The sequence below is a fragment of the Drosophila busckii genome, chromosome X (assembly GCF_011750605.1).
Source record: "Drosophila busckii strain San Diego stock center, stock number 13000-0081.31 chromosome X, ASM1175060v1, whole genome shotgun sequence".
Lineage (NCBI taxonomy): Eukaryota > Metazoa > Arthropoda > Insecta > Diptera > Drosophilidae > Drosophila > Drosophila busckii.
In genome coordinates this window covers 8,801,845-8,825,666 of record NC_046608.1, presented here as the reverse complement: position 1 = coordinate 8,825,666, position 23,822 = coordinate 8,801,845, and the positions used below count along the sequence as shown (strand labels likewise).

At 41.3% G+C, this 23,822-nt stretch overlaps 1 protein-coding gene across 4 annotated transcripts; it reads left to right on the top strand.

The window, feature by feature from the left end:
• Positions 1-643: 643 nt before the first annotated feature.
• LOC108606750 (insulin-like growth factor 2 mRNA-binding protein 1) lies at positions 644-23,458 on the top strand. Of its 4 annotated transcripts, XR_004458929.1 has the most exons (9): positions 644-1,059; positions 7,442-7,554; positions 8,098-8,395; positions 20,113-20,286; positions 20,856-21,230; positions 21,314-22,022; positions 22,109-22,264; positions 22,346-22,949; positions 23,028-23,458. XR_004458929.1 is itself a non-coding variant. In XM_033294612.1 (8 exons), exons 3-8 carry the CDS (start codon positions 8,283-8,285, stop codon positions 22,733-22,735), a joined length of 1,917 nt encoding a protein of 638 aa, XP_033150503.1. In that variant the 5' UTR covers positions 644-1,059; positions 7,442-7,554; positions 8,098-8,282; the 3' UTR covers positions 22,736-23,458. The 4 variants fall into 4 exon arrangements, 3 of the variants coding, with proteins under 3 accessions (XP_033150503.1, XP_033150505.1, XP_033150504.1); XM_033294612.1 differs by having other exon boundaries at positions 22,346-23,458; XM_033294613.1 differs by lacking the exon at positions 644-1,059 and adding an exon at positions 5,682-5,772 and having other exon boundaries at positions 22,346-23,458.
• Positions 23,459-23,822: the final 364 nt, after the last annotated feature.

Below are 23,822 nucleotides of genomic sequence, written 5' to 3'. Positions count from 1 at the left end.
GAGATTTAATATACATTTTCCAGCTTTCTTTAAGCAGCAAGCAATGCTGCTGCTGCTGCTGCTGCTGCCGTCGCTGCTGCCGTCGGCGTCTTACGCACTTATACACGCAACTGCTGCAGCTGCTATCTCGCTTGCACTCACACACACGCACTCAGCCCAGAGGCGCAAAAGAGCGGCGCTCTCTTTCTTAATTTCGATACTTACACCACTTACCAACTCACATTCGCCGTCTGATTCAGTTTTCCACTTATGACATGCCGCTTACTCCAAGTCCAAGTCCAACCAACACTCCATGTCCATGTCCATGTCTGTCACCTACACAAAAATCAATAAGCTGCTTCACATATACGAATTCTGTTGTTTTTTGGCATAAAATCAATCAAATTAAAGATTTGTGTCGCTCTCTCACACTCACACGTGCGCTTTACAACACTGCGCGCCTTACAATACTGTATTAATTTGTGAGGGAGTGAGAGCGAGTGAGAGCGAGCAAGCCGAACTTAGACAGCGTTTACTAAGCTGTTTGTTTTGTTCTCTCTGTCTGTCTATCTCTCTCTCTCTCTCTCTCTATGTTAATTTTGTTTTGTAAGAAAATCTCATCACATTTCACTCTTCAGTCTCAATTTTTCTCCATCAACAACAAAAATTATCCAAAATAAAAAATCCAAAAACGTTGAAAACACACACACACACACACAATACTAAATCCAAAACCAAACCAAACTCTTTGTGATGGTTGTACCCAAACCCTTTTCGGCTATATAATTATAAACATAATATCAAATACACATATAGAGTATATAGATACATACGTGCGATAGCGTTAGCTGCATTACGATCCAAGTCCAAGCAAATCAACCGGGAGCTAAGCCGTACTACAGACTAACTAAAGTTAAAGCCACTGCTCCACGTTTCTCAGCTTAGCTAACGCCACTGATCAAAAAAGTAAAAGTAAACAGAAGATTTTGTCCAATAGCCAAACTAGCTGCAAAATCAAACAGTCGATCAATCGATCAAGCGAATCGCCAGCGCCTCAGTCAAACAAATGGCAACGAGCCTGTAAGTATAAGCAACTCACATAAAAGGACTCTCTCTCTCTCTCTCTCTCTCTATAATATATACTTTGGCATAGCCAAAGCCAATGAACCTTAAATTGGAATGTGGCATTTCGTGTGCCTTGGGCTCCAATCCTCGTCATTGTTGACGCAGCTTTTGGGTAAAAATATATTTTTAAAACGATATCGTTTAAAATTGAACTGCACTTGTGACTAATGTCTATTGTTACATAGCCAGGAATGTCCTGCTGCTTTGGCAAAACAATTTGCTGTCATTTTTTTTGTTCAATTCGGCGAAAAATATGTAAACAAGCTGGGCCAATGATTCTGCAATTGCTGCAGCAAAATTTGCTGCCTGGCTGGCTGATTGGCATATAAAATACAGAAACAGCAGCCACATGTATTTTTATATTTACATATGTATGTGTGTGTGCTGTTGCTATTTTTTGCGTAATAGCTTACATTTTAAATGCCGAAGTGTTGGTGGGAGGGGGTGTGTGTGCAAAAGGGCGGGAGAGCATGCAAAAGACGCTTGAATGAATGAACTGTTGTCTGGCAGCTCATGCCTTGATGCCTTCATGCCCCTTGGCCCCCCCCCCGTCGTCGTCTTGTGTGGCGTCTGTGCGGCATGAGCTAAATTTAATGCATTCTCAAGTGAGAGCGAAATCAATTTAAAGTTCAACAGCCGCAACAGCAACGCGAGAGCGAGCGCGCCAAAATTAGATTAAGCATTTGGATTTGTTTTTTGTGTTTTTTTTTGCGCACAGACACGGAAATGAACAAGCGAGTTTAGTGGGTGAGCAGGCAGCGCCACGCGCCACGCCCCACGCCCCGTTTCGTTTGCTGATCAAGCAGCAAGCAAAAAGACAAAAGCTTATTTGCAGCTGGCGCGTAACTGTACCCGAAATACCTTAAGCTAGTGTCCTTGAGCCAGACGTGTTCGCGTAATAAGCTCAAGCTGTCTTGCTCACACAGCAAGCAGTTATATAATAAGCGTCTATGTGTGTGTGTGTGTGTGTGTCATGCTAGTTCCAACAGGCTGCAGGACCTTTGGCCCGCACTGAGCTACAGCCTGAGCTGCTTATTGAATTGCTTTTGTGTCTGTTCATATTCAATTGTTTAATGTCCTGTTTTTGCTCTATGTACGCTGTCTGTGAAGAACGAGTCCTGCGACTGAAACTGCCTGCCAGGCCACGCACAATAAATAGACAGCGCAAGCAGCTTTTGCAGCTTCGTTTCGTTTCGTTTCGTTTCGCTTATTCGTTTTATTTCAATTCACACGCAACTTTGCGCTGATCTGGCGCTTGCTTTTGCGCCACCATTTTGTTTCACTCTGTGTGTGTGTGTGTGTGTGTGGGCTGCATGTGCATTTGCAGGCCTATGAAATGTACGCGCGCACACACAGATAAACACAAACACACACACATACACACAGACAAACAAATGTATGCAAAGCGCTGCTGCTGCTGCTGCTTCAGCTGCTTTGTTTTTCATTGCATACTTTGCAGGGTTGCTGCTGCACTTGCTGCGCGCGCCATTTTCGTATTGCACTTGTTGTATGTGGCAGGCAGACAGACGCATTAACCCTTCAACTGCAGCAGTTGCAGCAGCAGCAGCAGCAACAGGCAACAGGAGTTTGCCAATTCGCTCGCTTAAGCTCTCTCGCTCTGTCTCGCTCTTCGCGTTCAACCAATAAGACGCTGACGCTTTGTCCACCCACTGGGCATAGGTTTTTTGCAAAGCCTTGCAGCGCTGACTGCAAGTGGCAGACAAAGTGACCAAATCATATACCAGTGTCTGTGTGTGTGTGTGTGCAACCCTTGTTGCTGTATGACCGTTGAACCCCTAACCCTTTAACCCCAGTGCGGCGGCCTGGGCTTTTGTGCGTCAAGGATGCACTTTTTGTGCGTGCGCTGAATTTATTGGCAAATAAAGAGGCATGAAAAGCTTTCGACTCTTAATTGGCTTGTCGCAGAGCGCTGCTGCAATCAAACTAACTAGCGACAGTGCGCTCTCGCTCGCACACTTCATTATGTGTATGTGTGTGTGTGTGAACACCCCTCGTCAGCCTTGCATGCCCATTAAACGTCAATTAATGTCACCTTCAACAACTGCAATTGCAATTGCGGCAACAACAACAATAACAATTATGTTGGCAACCCCTGCAAGGATCAACTCTGCACTTTTTGCTGCTGCTACCTTTGCTGATTTTTGTTTTGATTGCGACGCGTGCCACACAACAACAACAACAACAACAACAACAGCAGCAGCGCAACCTGCAGCCTGCAACAACAAGTGTGTGCCCAATTCTTCAATAAATAAATACGTGTTGCTTTGATTGAGTGCCAAGTGCACTTGTATAAAGCTCAACAGCTGCATGTATGTATCTGTATCTCCAACTGTCTGTGTCTGTGGCTGTGTCTCTGTGTGTTTGTATTTTATTTTTTGCGCAGCAACAGTTTGTTCTGTAATTAGAGCTTAAATGATGTCCTTGAGCTGCATGTAAATACGCAATACACATACACATGCAAATAATTATAACGCAAGCTTTTCACTTTTCTATAGCTACATACATACATGTGTAGTTAGTATTATAAATAAACTTAGATACATATACATATATGTATATTTGTGTTTGTGTGTGTTCTGTGTTCTTCTTCTTCTTCTTCGAAAAAGCTTTAATCGCTCTGTTGTAAGCTAAGGCGACATAAGTTGAACAAATGCGTTCAAAGCAGCTTATTACTCTTATTTATACAAAGTAAAAAAGCGCAATTAGTTAGTCGTTTTTTTTTTTTTTGCTTGTATATCAACAAGTCCTTTTTAGCTCAAACTAAGCTTTAGCCAAATTGGCTTGCCTTTTATTCTTTGCTCTTAGCATTTGTACTTATTATCTAACTTATCAATTACCGCTGTTGCTGCGTTCCTTATGTACATACTTATACATAATATATATGCATATATATATATATACATATATTTATGTATATATGTGCAATTCAAATGCTTATATTCAAGTTAAAGTTGCCTCCTGTGCTTGCTTTTGGTTTGTCTTCCCTTTCGGTTTCATTTTTTGGCTTCATTGTTGTTTTTTTTTTCTTTTTCTTTCTTAGAACTAACTGCTCTACATGTATATGTGTGTTTGTGTTTCTGTGTGTGTGTGTGAGAGTTTGAGCCTGTGCTCACACGGCTGGCTCCGCAGTTCACTTCCTTTGCTGCTTCCTTTTCCTTTTAACGCCTAAGCGCCGCCGCCGCCGCAGTCGCAGCCGCAGCCGCTTACGTCGCAATACACACATACATATATTTTTGTCTGTATGTATAATTTTTTGGCAACGCCAACGTGGCGTCGACAGCGACGCGTCGCAATATTATCCTGGCATCTGCTCTCACACAATTAAACTCACTCACACACACACACAGACGCGCGCTTATTCCCTACGCTGTTCTGCTGGTAACCGTGGCCAAAGCTCCCGTTTCAAGTTCCAGGCAACGCGTGTGCGCCTCACAGCTCAAATTCGGCTCTGAGTTTCATGTTTGAGCTAAAGTTTTTTTTTCTTTCTTCTCTTTTTTTTTGGCAATTTGAGTTTAATTTTGCTTCCAGGTGTGCTGCTGCTGCTTTTGGAGCCGCGCAGCTTTGATCTTAGAAACAGATTTTGACAATCGAACAAGCTTTACTTAAATTCAATTTAACATACATATGCATGAGTTACGATAAAGAATGTTAAGCTTTTATTTTATGCCTAAAGCAAAAGTCACTCTATTTGGCGCTCATTCATTTTCATTACGCTCATACCCGTTAAAATTCGGCAAAAGCCCAAAAACAACACACACATGCACACATACACACACACACACACATGCTAAGAGCGAGAGAGAGAGAGGCATTTACGAAAACATCGCACATTGCTTTTGTATTTGCGGTGTCTTTCGCAGTCGCTGTCAGCGCTGCTGCTGCCGGCTGTTGTGAGCGTATGTATCTGTGTGCGTATCTTTGCATGCGAGCGAGCATAGGAATTTCAGCTAAGACACAGTCAAAGAGAAGCGCGTCGGCGTCCAAAAAATATTTGAGTGAAACTGTTAAGTGATAAATTTACGCACTCACAGCTACAGCTACAGCTCTGCCACTGCCTCTGCCTCTGCTGCCGCGCTAAGCTCTCTGCCCTGTGCTTTGCTGCTTGTTCGCTCTTTCGCTCTTTGGCTGTTGCTGCCTTGCTGCCGCTGCTCTGCCGCTGCCGTCGTTGCCGTTGCCAAAATGCCGCATGCACGTCGTCGTCGTCGCTCACTTTTTGTATTTGGAAACACAATTTCGTTCCTTCATTTGTATTTGGAACGCCGCAGCAGCAAGAAGGTCGAAAGCAAAACTTAAAATTTTTTTGGGCAGCATATTTTCGGCAAAAAGCTAACACAAAAAACAATAAAAAAAAAAATTGAAACCGCAAAGCAAAGTTTAAAATATGCGTTAAAACGTGTCGTCGTCGTTGTTTTCGTTCATTGTTTTTTTCTCTGTTGAGTGTTTGTTTGTAAACAGTTTTGTTTTGCTGTTTGTTGCAACGACTGCAAAAGATATCAATTTGTTAAAGCAAAAATATAAATACAAATTTACAAAAAAACAAAAGCAAATATTTTAAGAAACCACAAAGTGATCTTGATCTGCTGCTGCTTCTTCTACGTTAGTTCGTACATTCGCTTGATCGTCGTCCGTTCGTTTCTAAAGCAAAACGTAAGCAAAAAGAGCGCGCACTAAACGCAAAAAAAAAATACATAAGAAAGAAAAAAAAAACTAAACGAAATCTAACACAAAATAGAAAAGTAAAATCATTCACAGCATAGCATAACATTTATGTATGCATGCACACACACATGTACATACATTTATGTAAGTGTGTGTATGTGTGTGTGTGTGTGTAATGCGAATTAATGAAATAAGCAAACTACCGTTAAATTCGTACTTACTTCTTGTGACAACAATACTATAACATCAAATAGTCGTGTTGGCGCTCTCTCAGCGCTTGTAAGCGGCGGAGGGGGCAGGGGGGACAGCTTATGCGTACGTTGCGTGCGTGTTGGGGCATGGGAGAGAGGAAGAGCGCAGCAAGCAGCAGCTTTTACTTTTCAGTGTGTCTTTTAACTTTTAACAGTCTTACATTCTTTTTGTTTGTGTGCCCAAGTGTGCGTGTGTTTGTGTGTGTGTGTAAAATTTATATTTAGCATTTTTTTTTTACTTTTTGTTTTAGTTTGTGTTTGACTTACCGTTTATTTGTACGCATGCATGTACACTTATCGATCTTTGTCTTGCTAAGCATAAAAGAAAACAAAGAAATTCTTATTTATGCTTTTTACATAATTTCTTGAACAACAAAAATACAATTACAACAAAGCAGCAGAAATCTTAAAGCAAAAGCAAAAACACGCGCACTGCAAAATCAAACAAAAACAAAAAGTAAACGCAAAGCAAAAACAAACGCAATTTGTTTTTTAAAAGCGCTCTGACATCATCTGCGCCAAAAAAAAAAAAAAAAAAAAAATAACAAAATCGACTTGTTATAATCTACATAAGATGACAATTTTAATTTTATCGACCAATTGGTATATTAAGAAGTAAATATGAAATGCATAAGAGGGTTATAGGCAATGTTAAAATCAATAAAAAAACACGAAAAAATTTTTATTTTTATTTTTTCTTTTGTTTATTTTATTTTTTTTATGTATTTTTGTTTGCATAGCTCTGCTGCTTGTGTGTGTGTGAAGCGCTGTGCTTTTTGCATTTCGCCTTACTTATTCACCACACATACAAAAAAAAATGCCAACAACAACATTAGCAATTGCCGAAAAAGCAACACCAACGCACGCACGCACGCATACAGGCACACGAACCTGGCCCAAGATCAAAGTCAACATGACAGCGTCGGCGGCGTCGGTGGCGGCGACGTCGACAGCAAGCAACAGAGAGCAGAAGAGAAAGAGCTCACTCAATCGCATACATAAATCTCTTCTAATGCTGCGCGTGGTTTGCTCTCTCACTCTCTCTCTCTATCTTGCTCATGCGTTGACGCCAACTGTGCGCGCGCCCACTCAGTTAAATATTGGAAGCTTTGGCAGCATATATTGATTGCTAAGCAACATGTTGCTATGCCTGCGAGCGCGAGCGCTCTCGGGGCAGTGATCGCAACAGCTGTTGCTGCTGCTGCTGGTGCTGGCGTCGACGTCGTCGCAGCAGCAGCAGCAGTCGAGACCGACTGCAAAAGGCGTTTTGAGGGTTTGTGGGCTGCTAAGTGAGACTTTGTAATTGTATTTGAAGCACTAAATATTGCTATAGGGCTATTTTTATTATTATTATCAAGCGTTTGAACTTTGTCACTAATTTCTGTTTGTTTCTGCTCACATTACAGGTTTTCTTTCTAAGTACATTTGGCCAAAATTGATACAAATTTAATTTCGTTTCGAATCGGACATTTTGCGGCCATAACAACAACAACAATAAAGTTTTGCGTTCGCGAAAACGGTAATTAATTCAAAACTTAATTCAATTACAAGCAATGCACTACAACAACAACTACAACTACTACTACGACAGCAACAACAATAATAATAATAATAATAACAATCATACAAATATTATTGATAATTATAACAGCAATTGCAACTAAATTAAAAGTTAGCTCTCTCGAATCGCAAAATAAAAAAAAAACATAGTACGCTAATTTAGGAAGGAGGCAAACACACGCCAAGGACATGAATAAAAGTTAAAAATAAATAAAAAAAAAAATACTGAGCGCCAAAATTCAAACTCTGCAAAACGTCCTAACTTTTTTTTCCAAGCATTCCACGACTAAAACAGAAACATTCGGCACTAACGAAATTCTAAAAAAACAAAAAAAAAAAGTGTTCTAAAAACCCAAAGTTCGAATAATTATTTTTAAAATCCAATACACAAAGAAAGAGAAAAAACAAGCACAAATAATAATAACTATTATTATTATTATTATTAAACGTATACATATATAACTATATATATACATATATATTTTTTTTGCACGAAATCAAGCCAAAATCCTGCTAATCCTTTAAAACGTAAACGAAAACGAAAAGTGTGCCCAACAAAACGCAAGAAACCAAATAAGCGAAAGTTCAACAAAGCAAACAAAACGCAACGCGCAACAACAACAAATTCAAAGTTTAAACATTTCGTTAATAATCATTGAAGCCCAAAGCTTAATACTGAACGACGAGATGGCTTCCGAACTGGATCAATTCGCCGATTTGGAATTATCAAAAGAGGATCGTGAGCAAATCTTCGATCCGCCATTGGATCGGCAGCAATTGGAAGGTGCTGGCACCTCAAGGTATTTATGCAATAAATTAAATTATTATTAAATACGCATATGCAAGAAAAATATGAAACAAATAGACATGAAACAAAATATATAACTAACTCATCTATGCATAAAAACCAAAAACCCCAAGATCCTTTCTCCAGCACCAAAACCCACAGAACAGCAAGCGACGCTGTTACTGTCTCCCCCCCAGCCCACTACTCACTCTCACACTCTCTCTCTCTCTCTCTCTCTCACTCACTCACTCTAACTCTAATGTATGCATGTAATTTACAGGATATTAAGTAGTTTGAGTTTGTGCGCTGTAGTTGCTTAAAATCGAAACAAACAAACGCTCAACGCTTTTTAGTTAAAACTAAAGCTGCCCCCCCACCCCAAAACCAAACTAAACTATATTTTGATATAAAAAAAAAGGCAGCAATCTTGTTATTTCTGCTATTTAGCGTGTGCTTTTTTTTTCATTGCCATTTTCTTGAGCAGGATGTGCAATCCACAATTGCACAAATTATCACGCCAAATAACAGAAGACTTGCCTCTTCTTGTGGCACACCCTGAGATCCAGCTGACTGACTGACTGACTATGTGTGTGTGTGTGTGTTGTGGCCTAGCTAAAGGCTATTTTGGGCTAACTGCCTCCCCTGCTTCTGCTTCAGCCCCTAACCCCTTTTGAATATACAACGCTGCTAAATAGCAGCTAATTTCCTGTGATAAATTGGGCATATCACAAGAAAAAGCAGCAAAGCTACAAAAAAAAAAAAAAAAAGTGGCTCTCATCAGAAGAAGAACCCAAGGCTCTAGCCAAGCGTATGTTACCCAAGCTGCCGCCGCTGCTGACCCTTATCAAGCGTTCGCGCCGAGTTAAGCTCAAGTGGTGTAAGTAAACACTGAGCTAGGCAGCCAGAGCAGAACTCTAGTTATTATCATTGTCACATGTACAGCATCCCTAGTTCCCTCCCTCCCTGCCTGCCTACTAAGCAGCTCGTTGCTCCCCCCCCCCTTACTACTTCCATGTATACACGATATATTATGCGTGTGATCTGCCTGCTACTCTATATGCGATATATATAGTGCGTACTAACGGGGGAGGAGAGCGGCGCGCGGGCTGCAGCAGAACTCGTTAGGGCAATTTGATATTGCGCATACGCACTGTATGTTAAACAGCATTTTAAACACGTTGCTTTGTCTGTCTTGTCTGTTGTAGATCTTTTTGTATCTGTAGCAGCTTCAGCTTTAATCCGCAAAAGAAAACATGCCGCCGCCGGCGCTGCTCTCAGCTCTCAGTTTAGAAACCCATAAAGAATAAAAATGAAATAAAAATAAAAATTGAAAGGGTGCACACACTTTGAAGAAATCAGAATCAGGTTTCACGCGCCCCTAGCGCATTTTTCCTCATTTCCTTAGATTTTTTGCTTTTTTTTTTTTTGTGCTTTCTGTTGGGCAAATTGCCAAACGAGTTTCTCACATTTCCGTGCTCTCTGGCTCCCCCGTGTCCTTTTTGAGCTGTCAAAATTCTATGCAAGCAGCAAAAAAATGCAATTTTTTTTCCATTTTTAATTATAGAATATCCTTGCTGCTGCTGTGAGCATCTTCTAATGTTTGTTCACTTTGCTCTTGACCAATTTGTCTTTCACCCCATTGCCGCTGCTGCCGTTGCTGCTGCTGCTGATCTGCATGCTTAGATCTAAGGATCTAATCGCAGCAGCAGCCCCTCGAGCAAAGTGTGTGAGTTCGCTTTGTATCCTTGGCTGTGAGCTTTTTGCTTTTGCACTCTAATCTGCAGCGCAGCAATCAGTTGTAGTTAGGTTGTCAGGCTTTTTTTTCATCTGTATGTGTATTGCCTTCTATTTGATTCCCATCGATTAACAAATGCTGTGAGGTCCTTTGCCTGTTGCCTGCTCCCTATTGCGCTTTGATTGACAGTCAAATTAGTTGGCGTTTGAAACGAGCGACTGAGCAGGCAACAGGCAGCAGCAGCAGCAGCAGGAAGTCTAATAAACATGCTTACCCTTCGACTCAGCGAACGGCTGCGAGCGTTACGCATACGCCATGTGGCGTGGCTGGCAGCTGACCTTGATAGATACGAGAGCAAGTCTGCAAACGTGTTTAATGCGCGAAATCAAATCAAATGTTGTGTGTGTGCGCGGGGGGGCGGGGGGCTTTACCTACATTTTCTGCTGTTGCTGCGGGGGCGTCAAGGGCGTGGCTGTTGTTGCTGTTGCCCAGCGGAAGAGCAGAAGGACGCCGAGTTTTAAGCTTGTTTGCTTTTTATCCCACATACTTTTTGCTGTTTTTTTTTTTAATTTTTACTTTCAAATGCGAAACAGGATGCAAATTTAAGGCTCAGGTAGCACAGCCAGCGTTAGCTATGTGTGTGTGTGTGTGTGTGTGTGTGAATGGCAGGTAATCCTTTGCTTTTGCTTGCTTGCTCGCCTGCTGAGCTTGTCAACTTACACTGCCCTGCCCTAACCGCATTTTAAAGCTGTGTGTGTGTGCGTGTGTGTGGGTGGTAGGCGCTGCTTACAGCTACACACACATACATTTGTAGCTGCGCTGCAGCTGCGCTGCCTCGTTGTCTGCTGCTGCTCAGCTTAGCTGCAAAACTAAAAAAAAAATACAAAACACATGCAAAACTCAAAGAGCGACAAACACACACACGCACACATGCATGCATGATCTGTTGTGCATGTGTGTATTTTTATTTGTGGCTTACTTGATTCTCACGTTCCGCTTGTTTGTACTCATTTAGCGTTGTGTGCGTTTGATCCACATTATTTCGGTTTCATTTTTGTTGCTGCCGCTGCTTCTGCTGCTGCCGCTGCTCTGCAGCATTTTTGTGTGCTCCTTTTTGTGTTTGTGTTCATTAGAAATTTCCAAGAATTTGACGACACACACACACACACAGATACAGCTACAAACATACGCTGAGATTCGTGTTACTGCTGGCTTAGTTTTTCAAGAATTCCTGCCGCTATATAAAGAGCCCAAAGCAGCAGCAGCAGCAGCTATACGAGAAGAGTTTTGAAATCCGTAGCAGCAACAAAAAAGAAAAAAATAATAAAGGAAGCGTTAGGCAAAGCGCTGAGCTGAGCAACAACAATGCAAACTGAAGCGAGCTGAATGCTGCCCCCCCCCCCCCCATGCCCTCTTAGGCATGTAAATAACATGAATTTTATATGCATACGATATTTAATTGTATGCTTATCAAAAATACAGTTAAAAGCGTTTGCAGCGACTCAAATTTTTGTTGTAGCTTAAATCGAAATCAATTGTTTGCTTTAGTGTTTCAAAAACTTATTTAAATATGACTTAAATGCAAATGAAACTGAACTGCCAACTGTACACTTAAATTAAAAAACATATGTGTGTGTGTGTGTGTGTGTGTATCCTTCATTTGTATGTATATCCTTACCCACCCTCAACAGCGCGCATTATTTACATTTCATTTTGGCCAACTGTTGTGCGCGACACGTGCAACAATCGCCGCCGCCTGCTGATCACGATCATATTTTATTATTGTTGCTTGGTTGGCAAATTCCTTTGGCTTGCTTGCTACTTTCTTCAACCGTTATTTCACCGGTTGAGCACACACTTTCTTTTAGTCCTTGCAGCAGCTGCATTCGCAACCCTTCCCTTGATCCTTGCGTTCGACACGCACCAGCACAAACGTGTCCTGCTGCGCTTGTAAACTAAAAGTTATCTGACCATTGTTTGCTCTCGAAGCCAGAGCCACTGATAAGACAATAATACGTTTAGCACAAAAGGGAAGAAAGCCTTTCCCTGGCGAAATTAGTTAGCAGGGTTGTTGTGCCGCCGTCGCCTGCAGGGATCAGTTAGCTAATTTGCACAGTTCCTGCCTCGAACAGCTGCCAGACAAACTAAAGTGTAACTGACTGACTTACACTCACTCTCACTGCTTTCTAATGCCGGCCATAGACTTCTTAGCTTGGCTTGCTTTGAGCCAACTAAATCCCATTGTTTGCACTTAAACAAATTGAGCAACTCTCTTATGTAAATACATTGTAAATTTAAAGCATATTGTTATTGTTTTGCGTTTACGCTAGTTAAACAGCTAATCTATTTAAGCAGCTTTAAGCACGCGCCGCCTGCTTTAGCTCTCTCTCTCTCTCTCTCTCTGTCTCGCCCTCTGCCGCTGAATTTTTGGCAACGCTTCGCTACGCTGCGCGCTCTTCAACTTGCTGCTGCTGCTGCTGCTGCTGCTGCTGCGCGTTATCAGCAGTTCTCGATCAAGCCAAAGCCAAAGCTGAGCTAACCAGGGCGGCTGACCAGCAAGCCGGCCGGCCGGCTGTTGGCCTGGCTCTAAGCTTGCTACTTGCTGCTCTTGCTGTTTTTTTTATTGAGGCCATTGAACTACCGAAAATAAAGTTGAAATACATATGTACTATGTAGTTCTTTATTAAACTTAAGCTCTTGTTGTTTTTACCGTTTTTCTTTTATTTATTTAGTTGGCCGGCTTATATTATTTTTGCGGCCAACATATGTTGCAATACATATGTATGTATGTACATATGTATGTAATTATGTTACTGGTTATGTCAGTGTTGGCAAACGTGCCGGCAAATTGGCCAACGCCAACGTCACAAAACAATAAATGACCGGAAATAACTAACAGTTGATGCGCTGCCGGCGTCACCGAAAATTGAGCCAAAGCAGCAACAACACAACACGCATACATACATACACACATACACATGCATGAGCGCAAATCATACAAATGCGTGACGTAATCAAAAGCAAGCAGCTAGTACAATTGTTGCACTTCTCTCGCACAACAACAACAACAGAAAAAACGAAAACAACGTAATGAAAACGAAAGAGCGCATCAATACACAAATAACAACCTGCCCTATAAGAGAACTGCACATGTACGTATGTATGTATGTATGTACGTACATACATCAGCTTGAGTGAGCGAAGAGAGACGATCTGATCTGTATTTTTGTCGCGACTACAATTTATATGTTCGCAGGGTTGTCGAGTTTATTTTGCATATTTTATAGAACATTATTAATATATGCATATATTATATATACATGTACATTTGCATATAATTTGATATGTATTAACAGCTGTGTAATGTAAATCTCACAATAGTATCTGCTACGTATCAGTAGCGCTACCAGATACACCCAAGTTGTAGCTCTGCAATCTGGCAACACCATTATCACGTAAACGTAACGTGCATTGGAATTTCTCCTACATTTTGGTTGACGTTGCTGTTTCTTTCTTGCCATTTTCCCTTTTTTTCGCAAGTGTTGCGCTCGCTAATCATATGAACCTTTGCTCACCAACACACACGCACATAGCCACAAGAAGAGTATACAACAACAACAACAACAACAACTATCAAAGTGACGACTTTGGCGTTTTCATATGTGTGTGTATACATGCATGCATACATGTATGTACATATGTGCACACATAGCCGGCTAGCTAGTGGGCCGCTCTCTCCATCTCTCGCTTGCGCTCTCTGCCTCTCAGCTTTTGAACGGTGCTCCAAAGCGCGCTGCCGCTGCGTTTTATTTCTTTCTTTTTTTTTTTTTTTGTCTTATACTTTGTCGTCCCGTCCCGTCGATGCCCGCTTATGTTGGAATTGGAATTGCCGCCGCTGTCGCTGTTGCGCTTTGCTCTTTGTCGTGCCAGTTTTAGTTTTCAGTAGTTAAATGCTCTTTGCATTTTGCGGTCGTCTTTTTCGGAAATACACGACGTAGTTGCACAACAACAACGACAAGCACACGCCACAACAACAGCAGCAGCAGCAACAGTCATAATAATAATAATAAAAATAATAACAACAAATGTATAACAAGAGCAACAAACAGTAATTCAACTACTCGGCAAAGCAAAAGCAAAAATTATAAAATATTTTACGCCTCTGTGCCTGTGTTTGTGCGTGCGTTGTTTTTACACACTATTTTTTGCTGTTTTTTTTTATTTTCAATATTCAGTCGCTGGCCGTCGTGGGCGCAAAAACAAAATTGTGTTCGCCTTAACTTAGCTTGAAGCTTTAAGTGATATTTACATACTTATTTTATATTAGAACTGCAATAACAGTAATTCAAAGAAAACAAAATCAACAACAACAAATTAAAATACGCTGTGTAAAGTGAGTGTTATTAGCAGACCGCAACAGAAAAAAAGAGGGGGAGAGAAAAAGAGAGACCGAAAGAATAAAAAAGAAAAAAATGCTTGACGTTAGACGGCAAAAAAAAATATATACATATATAGTGTCGTATCGTCGTTGTCGGCGTTTGGCGTAGTTTTTTGCAAGTCAACGATTTCGGGTTTTTTTTTCATCGTTTCCTTTATCTAAGCAAATACATACAGACGCGGCTTTGCTTGTGTGTGTGTGTGTGTACACATACATGCTTACATATGTTATAGATAGGCAAACAAACTAAGCAAAAACTACATACATACATATATGTATGTATGTATGTACATATGAATGTGCATATGTTTGTACCGTTATGATGACTATGACAAACCGGCGTCAGAGATTGTACATGTTGAGTGTGTTTGTGTGTGTGTGACAGTTGTTGCTCTCTGTGTTTAGTCAGTTGTTCTTTTAAAAATACACACATATGCAGTAAATTCAAGATTGGCAAAAACCAAACGCATGACAATGAAAATCAATTTAACTAATTCACAATTTATATGCATACATATACATACGTATGTATGTATGTATGAATTTAGACGCGCAAAAGCAACAAGCAAGTAAACTGACCTACTTCGCTTTACTCTGACTTGCGTGTGTGTGTGTGTAGTTGTTGATCGGATTCTGTGCTCTCTTCTCACCTTCAAATACAAGAGCGCGAGAGCGATCACAGCATGCCTGGCTGCCTGCCTGCCTTGTTGTTGTTGTATTACATACATATGTACATACATATGTATGTATGTAACATGTGCAGCGCGTTCGTGTGTACTCTCGCCTGTCTGGGCCAAAGTTTTTAGCGCTGCCTAACGACATTCTTTGCTCGATCATCAATGTTGTCCATGTGTGTATGTGTGGAAAATGGGCGGCATTAGTGCCTTACGTGCTTTTCCACTGCGTTTCGTGCTAATAAGTCAGACACGTACACGTATCACGTTAAAAACTGTTTGTGTTTATGCACCCACCCACCTACCTACCACCTAAAGTAGTTCAATCATATTTTGGCACACACACACGCGTGCATTCTATAGATAGTCGATAACTTTTTTGCGCTTTTCGTTTGCGAACATGCATGTTGAGTCATCATACATACATACATACATATTTACATTTGTACATAACCTCGTTGTGCCATTGCTACTGTAAATCAAAGCTCATAAGGTACGCGTGACTGATAGAAAAACAAAAATGTAGAAGAAGCATTGCTAAGCGATGTATGTACGTTAAAAAAATTCATAATCATATCAGTATTAAATTCTGCGTTTGTGATTAACAAATTGAGCGACCGCCACTACTCTCGCGCGCGCACACACACAAACATACATATGCATATGTATATGGCCAGTGCTTAAAAGTCGCTGACATCAACATTTCTACATACAAACATACATACATATATGTACGTCATAATGACGCCAAAGTGTTTTTCGTTGTATTAGTGCGAACCACGCGCGCTCTTTTTCTTCTGTTTCACGCTCTTTAGTTAATTTCTTGATATTTTTTTTTTGTCGCCGCCGCGCTCTTAAAGGTCTGCAGCAGTTCAATTTTTTTAAGCTGAAACAACACAAAACTCAAAACCCTTGTATAAAAAAGTTGAAGCCGCGCAACAGTGCAACTATTATTTAACATAGTAGTGTAATTATTGCTTGCAATAAACAGAAACACAAAAGTTAATTAACGAGAACCAGACAAAATAAAATCAGAAATAAAAATGCATAGCAGCAACAGCAATTACCCTCAAAGCCACAGCAACAACAATAGTATCCACAGAATTACAACCAACAACAACAGTAATAATCACTATTATCACCAACAACACATACAACAACAACAACAACACCACCAACAACAGCAACAACCACAGCAACAGCCGCAGCAGCAGCAGCAACACCTTCATCAACAACAACAACTACAACCACAAAATACGAAAATACCACGTTTCTATGATCGGTGAGTGTCTGTGTTCTGTTCTCGATAATAAAACACAAATATCAAAGCCTCTCATTTGAAAGTCGCCAGATTGAGAGAGAGACTGGCAATGTGAGACTGTGAAAGAGATAACGTTTCCGATTTCGCCATTAATAGGCGGAAGTCAGTCGTCTGTTTATGCATATGTATTTGTATGTACATATGTGTATTTTAGCAGTGATGTTAATGACACCACACGCTAAATATGAAATGCGATCTCAAATGCGATTCTTCAATTTGCGGGGGATTCACAATATCTGACTTTTATTATGGTCATAAACTTTTTGCAACTTTTTTAATATTGCAATATTTGCAAAGCTTAGACATTTATCAATTTTGCTCATAATTTAGGTCAGCGCTTCACCAACTGCATATTTGCACATACGACCAACAGCACACACACATCTATATTTATGGGTAGCGATATAACATATAAAAATACATACGTGGTCGTCTGAAATAGACACATTCCAGTTCATAGATAACATCAAAAGAGGGGGCCCCAAGCAAGGGTGTGTGTGTGTGTGTGTGAGCGTTGAAGGGGGCGGGGATCCGAGGCGTTGCCGGCGATAGATAAGCGCAACAAATGAACTGCAGAAAGAAATGAAGAAAAGTTTATTAGCAGAGAGAGAGGTAGAGAAAGTGTAGAGACAGCAACAGGCATTCAAGCGCTAACGGTAAATTGCAATACCCATACGCGAAATTGAGCAGAAAACTAACTTGTGGAATGTCATGGAAATAGAACGTACACTCATACGCATACGCCTTGCCTCTTTAAGCACAGCAGACTCTCTTACGCTCTTATACATGTGTAAAACTGCATGCATACATATGTGTGTGTGTGTGTGTGTGCCTATATGTATGTGCTTGTATAAACATAAAAATACAAATGCAATCGAACGCAACAGATTTCTTACTTTTTCATTCATAAAAATATCAAAAATACAACGGAAACGAAACGTACACACACATGCATACAAGCATACATACACACATGCCTTGATAAAAGCGAGAAACGCAAAAGAAAGCGATGCAACATGCAATGCATCTGTGTGTGTGTGTGTGTCATATGTGGTATTTGCATGTGTGTGCGTGTTAGCTAAGCTCATGTACCTTACACTTGTATTTGTGTAACATGATAAGAGAACAAATAATACCAAAGGCAAAAACGTTTAGCGTGCGTGTTGTTATTGATTGCGTGGCTTTATACTTGTGTGAGTGTGTGTGTGTGTGTGTGTGTAACGTGTGCATTGCAAACAAAACCAAAAGAATTCACTCAGGTGCTGGAATTTATTTATATACACATGTATAAGAATACTTCTGTGTGTGTGTGTCTGTGTGCGACAAGCAGAGGTCATTGCTTAGCTGAGGCGCCAGCAGCGTCAGTCACATGTCAAATAAAATAAAAACGCAGCGTGCGCTCCCTTGTTTGTTGTTGCTTTTGCTTTGCTGCTGCTGCTGTTGTTGCTGCTGTTGTTCTGTCTGCGGACTTACAGACTTGGCTAATGCTGCCGCCCATATCTCCCTCTCTCAGTTGTTCATCTCTGTTTTTGTTTTTGTTTGCATGTTGTTGTTTTATTTTTAAAATGAGTGCAAATTTCTCATTGGTAGTACAACGGCGTCAACGAACTGCAACCGCCGACATTTGCATGTTGGCGTTGTTGAGGCTGGACATGGGTGGAAAGTGAGACACACACACACACACGCCCCCTTACCCCTTAGACATTCCACCAACCAACACTATTGCCCTGCTCTCAATTATTTTTTTATTTTTTGTTATTTGTTCACTTGCTGCACACATTGTGTTGGGTGTGACGCTTGCGCGTTTGCTGCTCGAACTGTACGCAACAGTTGCAAGCAGTTGTGTTTACAGTTGCAGAGCCAGTGCTGCTGCAACTGTGCTCGCATCTTTGAAATACACATGCCAAGACAAGCGGCAAGCAGCAGAACAACAGTCTAAAGACGAGAAAAGAAAAGAGCAGCGGCAGCAAATTTTGCGTTGTCGTTTCGACTTCAATTCCTGGAAAAGGCGCAAACAGCAAGAATAACAAAAAATAAAAAACAAATAAATCCAGACACAAACAAATATGGCATAAAGTGCAGCAGCATAAAGATCAAAAGCAACATCAGCTCAGTAGTGAGAGAGCAAGCGAGTGAGACAGAGACAGACGAAATGGAATGGAATGTTGTACATAAGCATGTGTGTGTGTGTGTGTGTGTTGATGCTGTGTGTGTGTGCAGGAGTGGGAGTGAAGCTTAAACGCAACGATTATACGCTCAATGTTTACGCTCTCTTAGTCACACATGCGGACAGGCTCTCTCACTCTCTTACGCTTTGTGCTCTCTTGTAATGCACGCGCGCAAAGTTTTGATTTCATTCATAAAGTAAAGTGTAGGCTACACTACTACACATAATGCGTTTATTTATTGATTATTAAATGACAGCAACTATCAAAGCATAACAATATTAAAGAGAGAGAGAGCGAAGAGAGTGCATTAAAGCTGCTCAATACTATATTTTGTTACTTTTGCCGACTTTAAGTTCGAATTGCAGGGCAGTACATACATGCATAAATAAATATGTATGTGTGTATGTATATATGCATATGCATAAGCTGGATTAGGCTAACGGACGAGTGGCGAAGGCATCGACGTAGTTCGGCTCTTTGCATTGAATCTGCTTTTTGGCGTTTTTGACGTTCGGCAAAGGCAAATGCCGGCCCGGCCCGGCCGGAGTGAAATTACTTCCAAGAAATATAAACACGATATTAAATGTGCAACATTCCAGTGGCGGCGGCAACAGATTGAGATTTTTTTCACTTTGCAGCAAGCTCGTTTCTCGATCCTCGGCCTGCCACTGCCACTGCCACTGTGTGTTGTGTTTCACTTGCTGCTGCTGCTGCTGCTTTTGTTGTTGCGCCAAAAAGTAGCACGCAGCAAAATTGCTTTTTTTCTCACAATTTGTTTTTTATTGCTGTTGTTGTTGATTAGTGTGTTTGTTGTGCCGTTATGGCAACAGGATGCTAACAGCTTTGGCTCTATGTAGATTTCTTAAGCTCTCTGCAAAAGTATAAAATGTAAGGCCTCAGACTTTATCTTTGATTTGCGGACTTAGCCTCGCTCATAGTTTTGTCATCTTAGTTGTGTACGCTCTCTCAATTTCTCAATATCATAATATACACCGCCCCTCATATTTTCCCCCCGCCTCCTTCCATACGAACGCTATCTCTCTCTCTCTCTCTCTCTCTCTCTCTCTCTCTATACTTCTCTAGATGTTTGTTGCACTGTTGAGATTCCTTTACTGACATACTGCTCTCTTTCTTTATTTTCATTCATTTCTTATTAATTTTCTTTTGTTTTTAAATATATTAAATTTTAATTGCTTATCATTTGTGTATTTTAATTTTGTTTACTTGCTCATTTCACATCTTAATTTTTTCATTTGTTTTGCTGCTGTTATTATTTTTTATACCCTACAACTTTCGTTTGTTTATTTGTTTTTCTTTTTTTCTCACTTTTTGTTTTGCTTCTTTTTTGCGTTTTTTTTCTTTGTGTGTGTGTTCTTACGCTATTTTCTTCACAGTGTTACAACATCAAAAATCTTAATAAGCGGCATACCGCTGCAAACACGTTTCGAAGACATCGAACCGCTCCTGAAGCCCTATGGCATCGTCAAACAATGTGAGGCTATTTCTAGTAAGGATCAAAACTCTCAGACAGTACATATAACATTCGAAAATACTGAGCAGGCGCAAAGGTATATACAACTAAAATATACAAAAATCCAATTTTAATCATAATTTACTATTAGTAGTAGCATTAAAGACAAAATACCAAAAATTTTGTATAGTGTAAAGTTAACTGTACTTGCCAGCAGTGAAAGATCTCTTGTGTTTACAGTTATATATATATACATACAATGCATATACATACATACATACCAGAAAGCAAACAGCAGGCATATCGATAAGTATCGATCGTAGCTAAAACGATTTATTATCGAAACACTGCGCAAACTTTATATATAAACATATTGTAAATAAAGTTCAGCTTCCAGTCTCCCAGTCTCCCAGTCTCCCAGTCTTGTGTGTGAATTAGGGAGTGTGCAAAGGGGGGGCGGCTTGTTGTTGTTTTAACTGCTCATCAACTACAATCGATAAATCGTTATCGCTATCATACACGCATAAACATTTCATATAATTCCCAAGTGTTTCTTATACAGCATGCAACCTCATGTATCTATTTGCTATCTTTGTTTCAATTCGCTTGCCTTAATATTTACCCTTCGATTTTCCTTTTTCTTTTTTTTTTTTGTGGTGCCTGCAGAGCTGCTAGTGGTCTGAACGGTGTCGAGTTTGAGGGCAGTAAACTGCACGCAGAGCAACTGGATAAGAATCAGCGGCGCAGCCAACGGAATCAGCGCAATCCGTATCCGGGCATGCCGGGTCCCGGACGCCAGGCGGACTTTCCGCTGCGCATTTTGGTGCAAAGCGAGATGGTGGGCGCCATCATTGGACGCCAAGGCAGCACCATTCGCACCATTACACAACAGAGTCGGGCGCGCGTTGATGTCCATCGCAAGGAGAATGTTGGCTCGGTGGAGAAATCCATAACGATTTATGGCAATCCGGAGAACTGCACCAATGCATGCAAACGCATATTGGAGGTTATGCAACAGGAAGCGCTATCCACGAATAAGGGGTGAGTGCCAAACGAGAGAAATCTATTTCCATTTCGATTTCCATTTCTATTTCCATTTCTATTTCTGTTTTGCCGTTTTGCAGCGAGATCTGCTTGAAGATTCTTGCCCACAACAATCTAATTGGCCGCATTATTGGCAAGAGCGGCAACACGATTAAACGCATTATGCAGGATACGGACACGAAGATTACTGTTAGTTCGATCAACGACATCAATAGCTTCAATCTGGAACGCATCATCACTGTCAAGGGCTTGATTGAGAATATGTCGCGTGCCGAGAATCAGATCAGCACCAAGCTGCGCCAGAGCTACGAGAACGATCTGCAGGCGATGGCGCCGCAGAGTCTCATGTTCCCCGGTCTACATCCCATGGCAATGATGTCGACACCGGGCAACGGCATGGTCTTTAACACGAGCATGCCGTTCCCCTCGTGTCAAAGCTTTGCCATGTCCAAGACACCGGCCAGCGTGGTGCCGCCGGCCTTCCCCAACGATATGCAGGAGACGACATATCTATTCATACCGAATAACGCTGTTGGCGCCATCATCGGCACCAAGGGCTCTCACATCCGCAGCATCATGCGCTTCTCGAGCGCATCCCTCAAAATTGCGCCCCTCGACGCCGACAAGCCGCTGGACCAACAAACGGAGCGCAAGGTCACGATTGTTGGCACACCGGAGGGTCAGTGGAAGGCGCAGTATATGATATTTGAAAAGATGCGCGAGGAGGGCTTCATGTGTGGCACCGATGATGTTCGTCTCACTGTCGAACTGCTAGTTGCAAGCTCTCAGGTGAGTAGCCAGCCAAGCCCCAAGCCCCAAAACCAACTCAACCAATCTATTGCAAATCTAATACGCTCTCTCTCTCTCTCTGCCAGGTTGGACGCATAATTGGCAAGGGCGGACAGAATGTGCGTGAGCTGCAACGTGTTACAGGTAGCGTCATTAAGCTGCCAGAGCATGCGCTGGCGCCACCTTCTGGCGGCGATGAGGAGACACCTGTGCACATCATCGGCCCATTCTATAGTGTACAGGTAAGTGCAGCCCCCACCCACCAATATATAAGCATACGAGTTCATAATACACATTCGATCTCCATCTCGATCTCTTTGCAGTCCGCACAGCGCCGAATACGCGCCATGATGCTATCGACGAATCCGCCACCAGTGACCAAAAAACAAAAAGCTGCCAAAGAACAACAATTACAACAGCAACAACAGAACCTAGCCATCGCCGCGCCAAGTGGGACTCAGCAACAACAACAACAGCAGCAGCAGCAGCAGCAATTGTCGCCGACGCAGCAGCAGCAGCCGCTGCCGCCGCAATCGCATCACCAATCACCGGTAGCGTCGTCTACGGCGCCACCTGCACATCATCAGCAGCAGCAGGCGTCGTCGACAGCGTCCTCCCATCAATTGCAGCAGCAGCAGCCGTCGCCGCCTCCCGGCAATGCCGCTCCGGCCGCCAATCAGCAGCAGCAGCAGCTGGCGAGCTCACAGCAGTAAACATTTGCTGCAGCTCTGGAGCGTATTTGGGGATGGAGGGAGGGGCATGAAACACCACAAACAAACAACAGCAAGAACAACAACAAAAATATCAATAGATAGCCCCACACTCACGATAAGGATGCGTTAGGACTTCAATACAATCGAACCACTTTGACTACTTGGAGTTGGAGGAGAGCCCCTAAGAGAGCGCGGGCAACCACAGCCAAGAGAAGTAATAGCAGTAACATAAACAGGATAATCAACAAGGAGCTCACTCTCTCTCTCTCTCTCTATCTCTCCCGTATAACAGTTGCAAATGCCGTTAAGGTCGTATATAACTTTTGAAATTCATGCGAGATAAATACTGTAAACCGTAAAATAAAAAAAAACAATCAAACAAAAACGAAACTAAACACAAAGGCCTATAACGGTAACTGTTCAACTGCATTGTAATTGCAACAACAACATCAACATCAGCAGCAGCAGCAGCAGCAGCAGCAGCAACATCAGCAGCAGCAGCAGCAGCAATTATCATAACAAAAACACTAAAAATTCTACTAAAACAGCGCCCCCCTCCCCTGCAGCCAATAAATACACAAAGAAAACAAAAGAGAAAATTAACATTAACAACAACAAACAAAAACAAAAGAAATTTAAGTTTACAAAGTGAAAAGAGAAGTGTTGTTGCAGCGCAAAAACAACCACAAGAAAACAAAAAAACAAAAACAAACCTAAACACAAGAAAACAAACAAAAATTTAACATCAAATCCAACAAGTTGAGAAGTCGTAACAGCAGCAACATGCGTTTTATATAAAACTAAATTTTTTTATGAATTATTTTATTATTATATATATTTTTTTTTAATCACCTAATAGGCGTACTTTAAGTGAAGCAAAGCAAAGCAAAATGCAAAAAGAGAAACATAAGGAGCGAAAACGAAAAAGAACCAAGCTAAACAATTGGTTTGTGTGTGTGTTAAATTTTTGTCTTAAAGCAAAATTTCCTTTCTTAAATTAATTAATTGTATGCATAAAAAGAAAACAAAAACAAAAACGAAAAAAAAAAACAAAAAACAGAAAACATTTTATAAGTTCTCAAAATTG

What these genes read in the sequence shown, in the direction of transcription:
- LOC108606750 (XM_033294612.1), top strand. Translation starts at nt 8,283, where the DNA reads ATGGCTTCCGAACTGGATCAATTCGCCGATTTGGAATTATCAAAAGAG. An exon ending in AATACTGAGCAGGCGCAAAG is followed by an intron (nt 20,287 to 20,855) that starts GTATATACAACT and finishes TGGTGCCTGCAG; the next exon opens with AGCTGCTAGTGGTCTGAACG. An exon ending in TGCTAGTTGCAAGCTCTCAG is followed by an intron (nt 22,023 to 22,108) that starts GTGAGTAGCCAG and finishes TCTCTCTGCCAG; the next exon opens with GTTGGACGCATAATTGGCAA.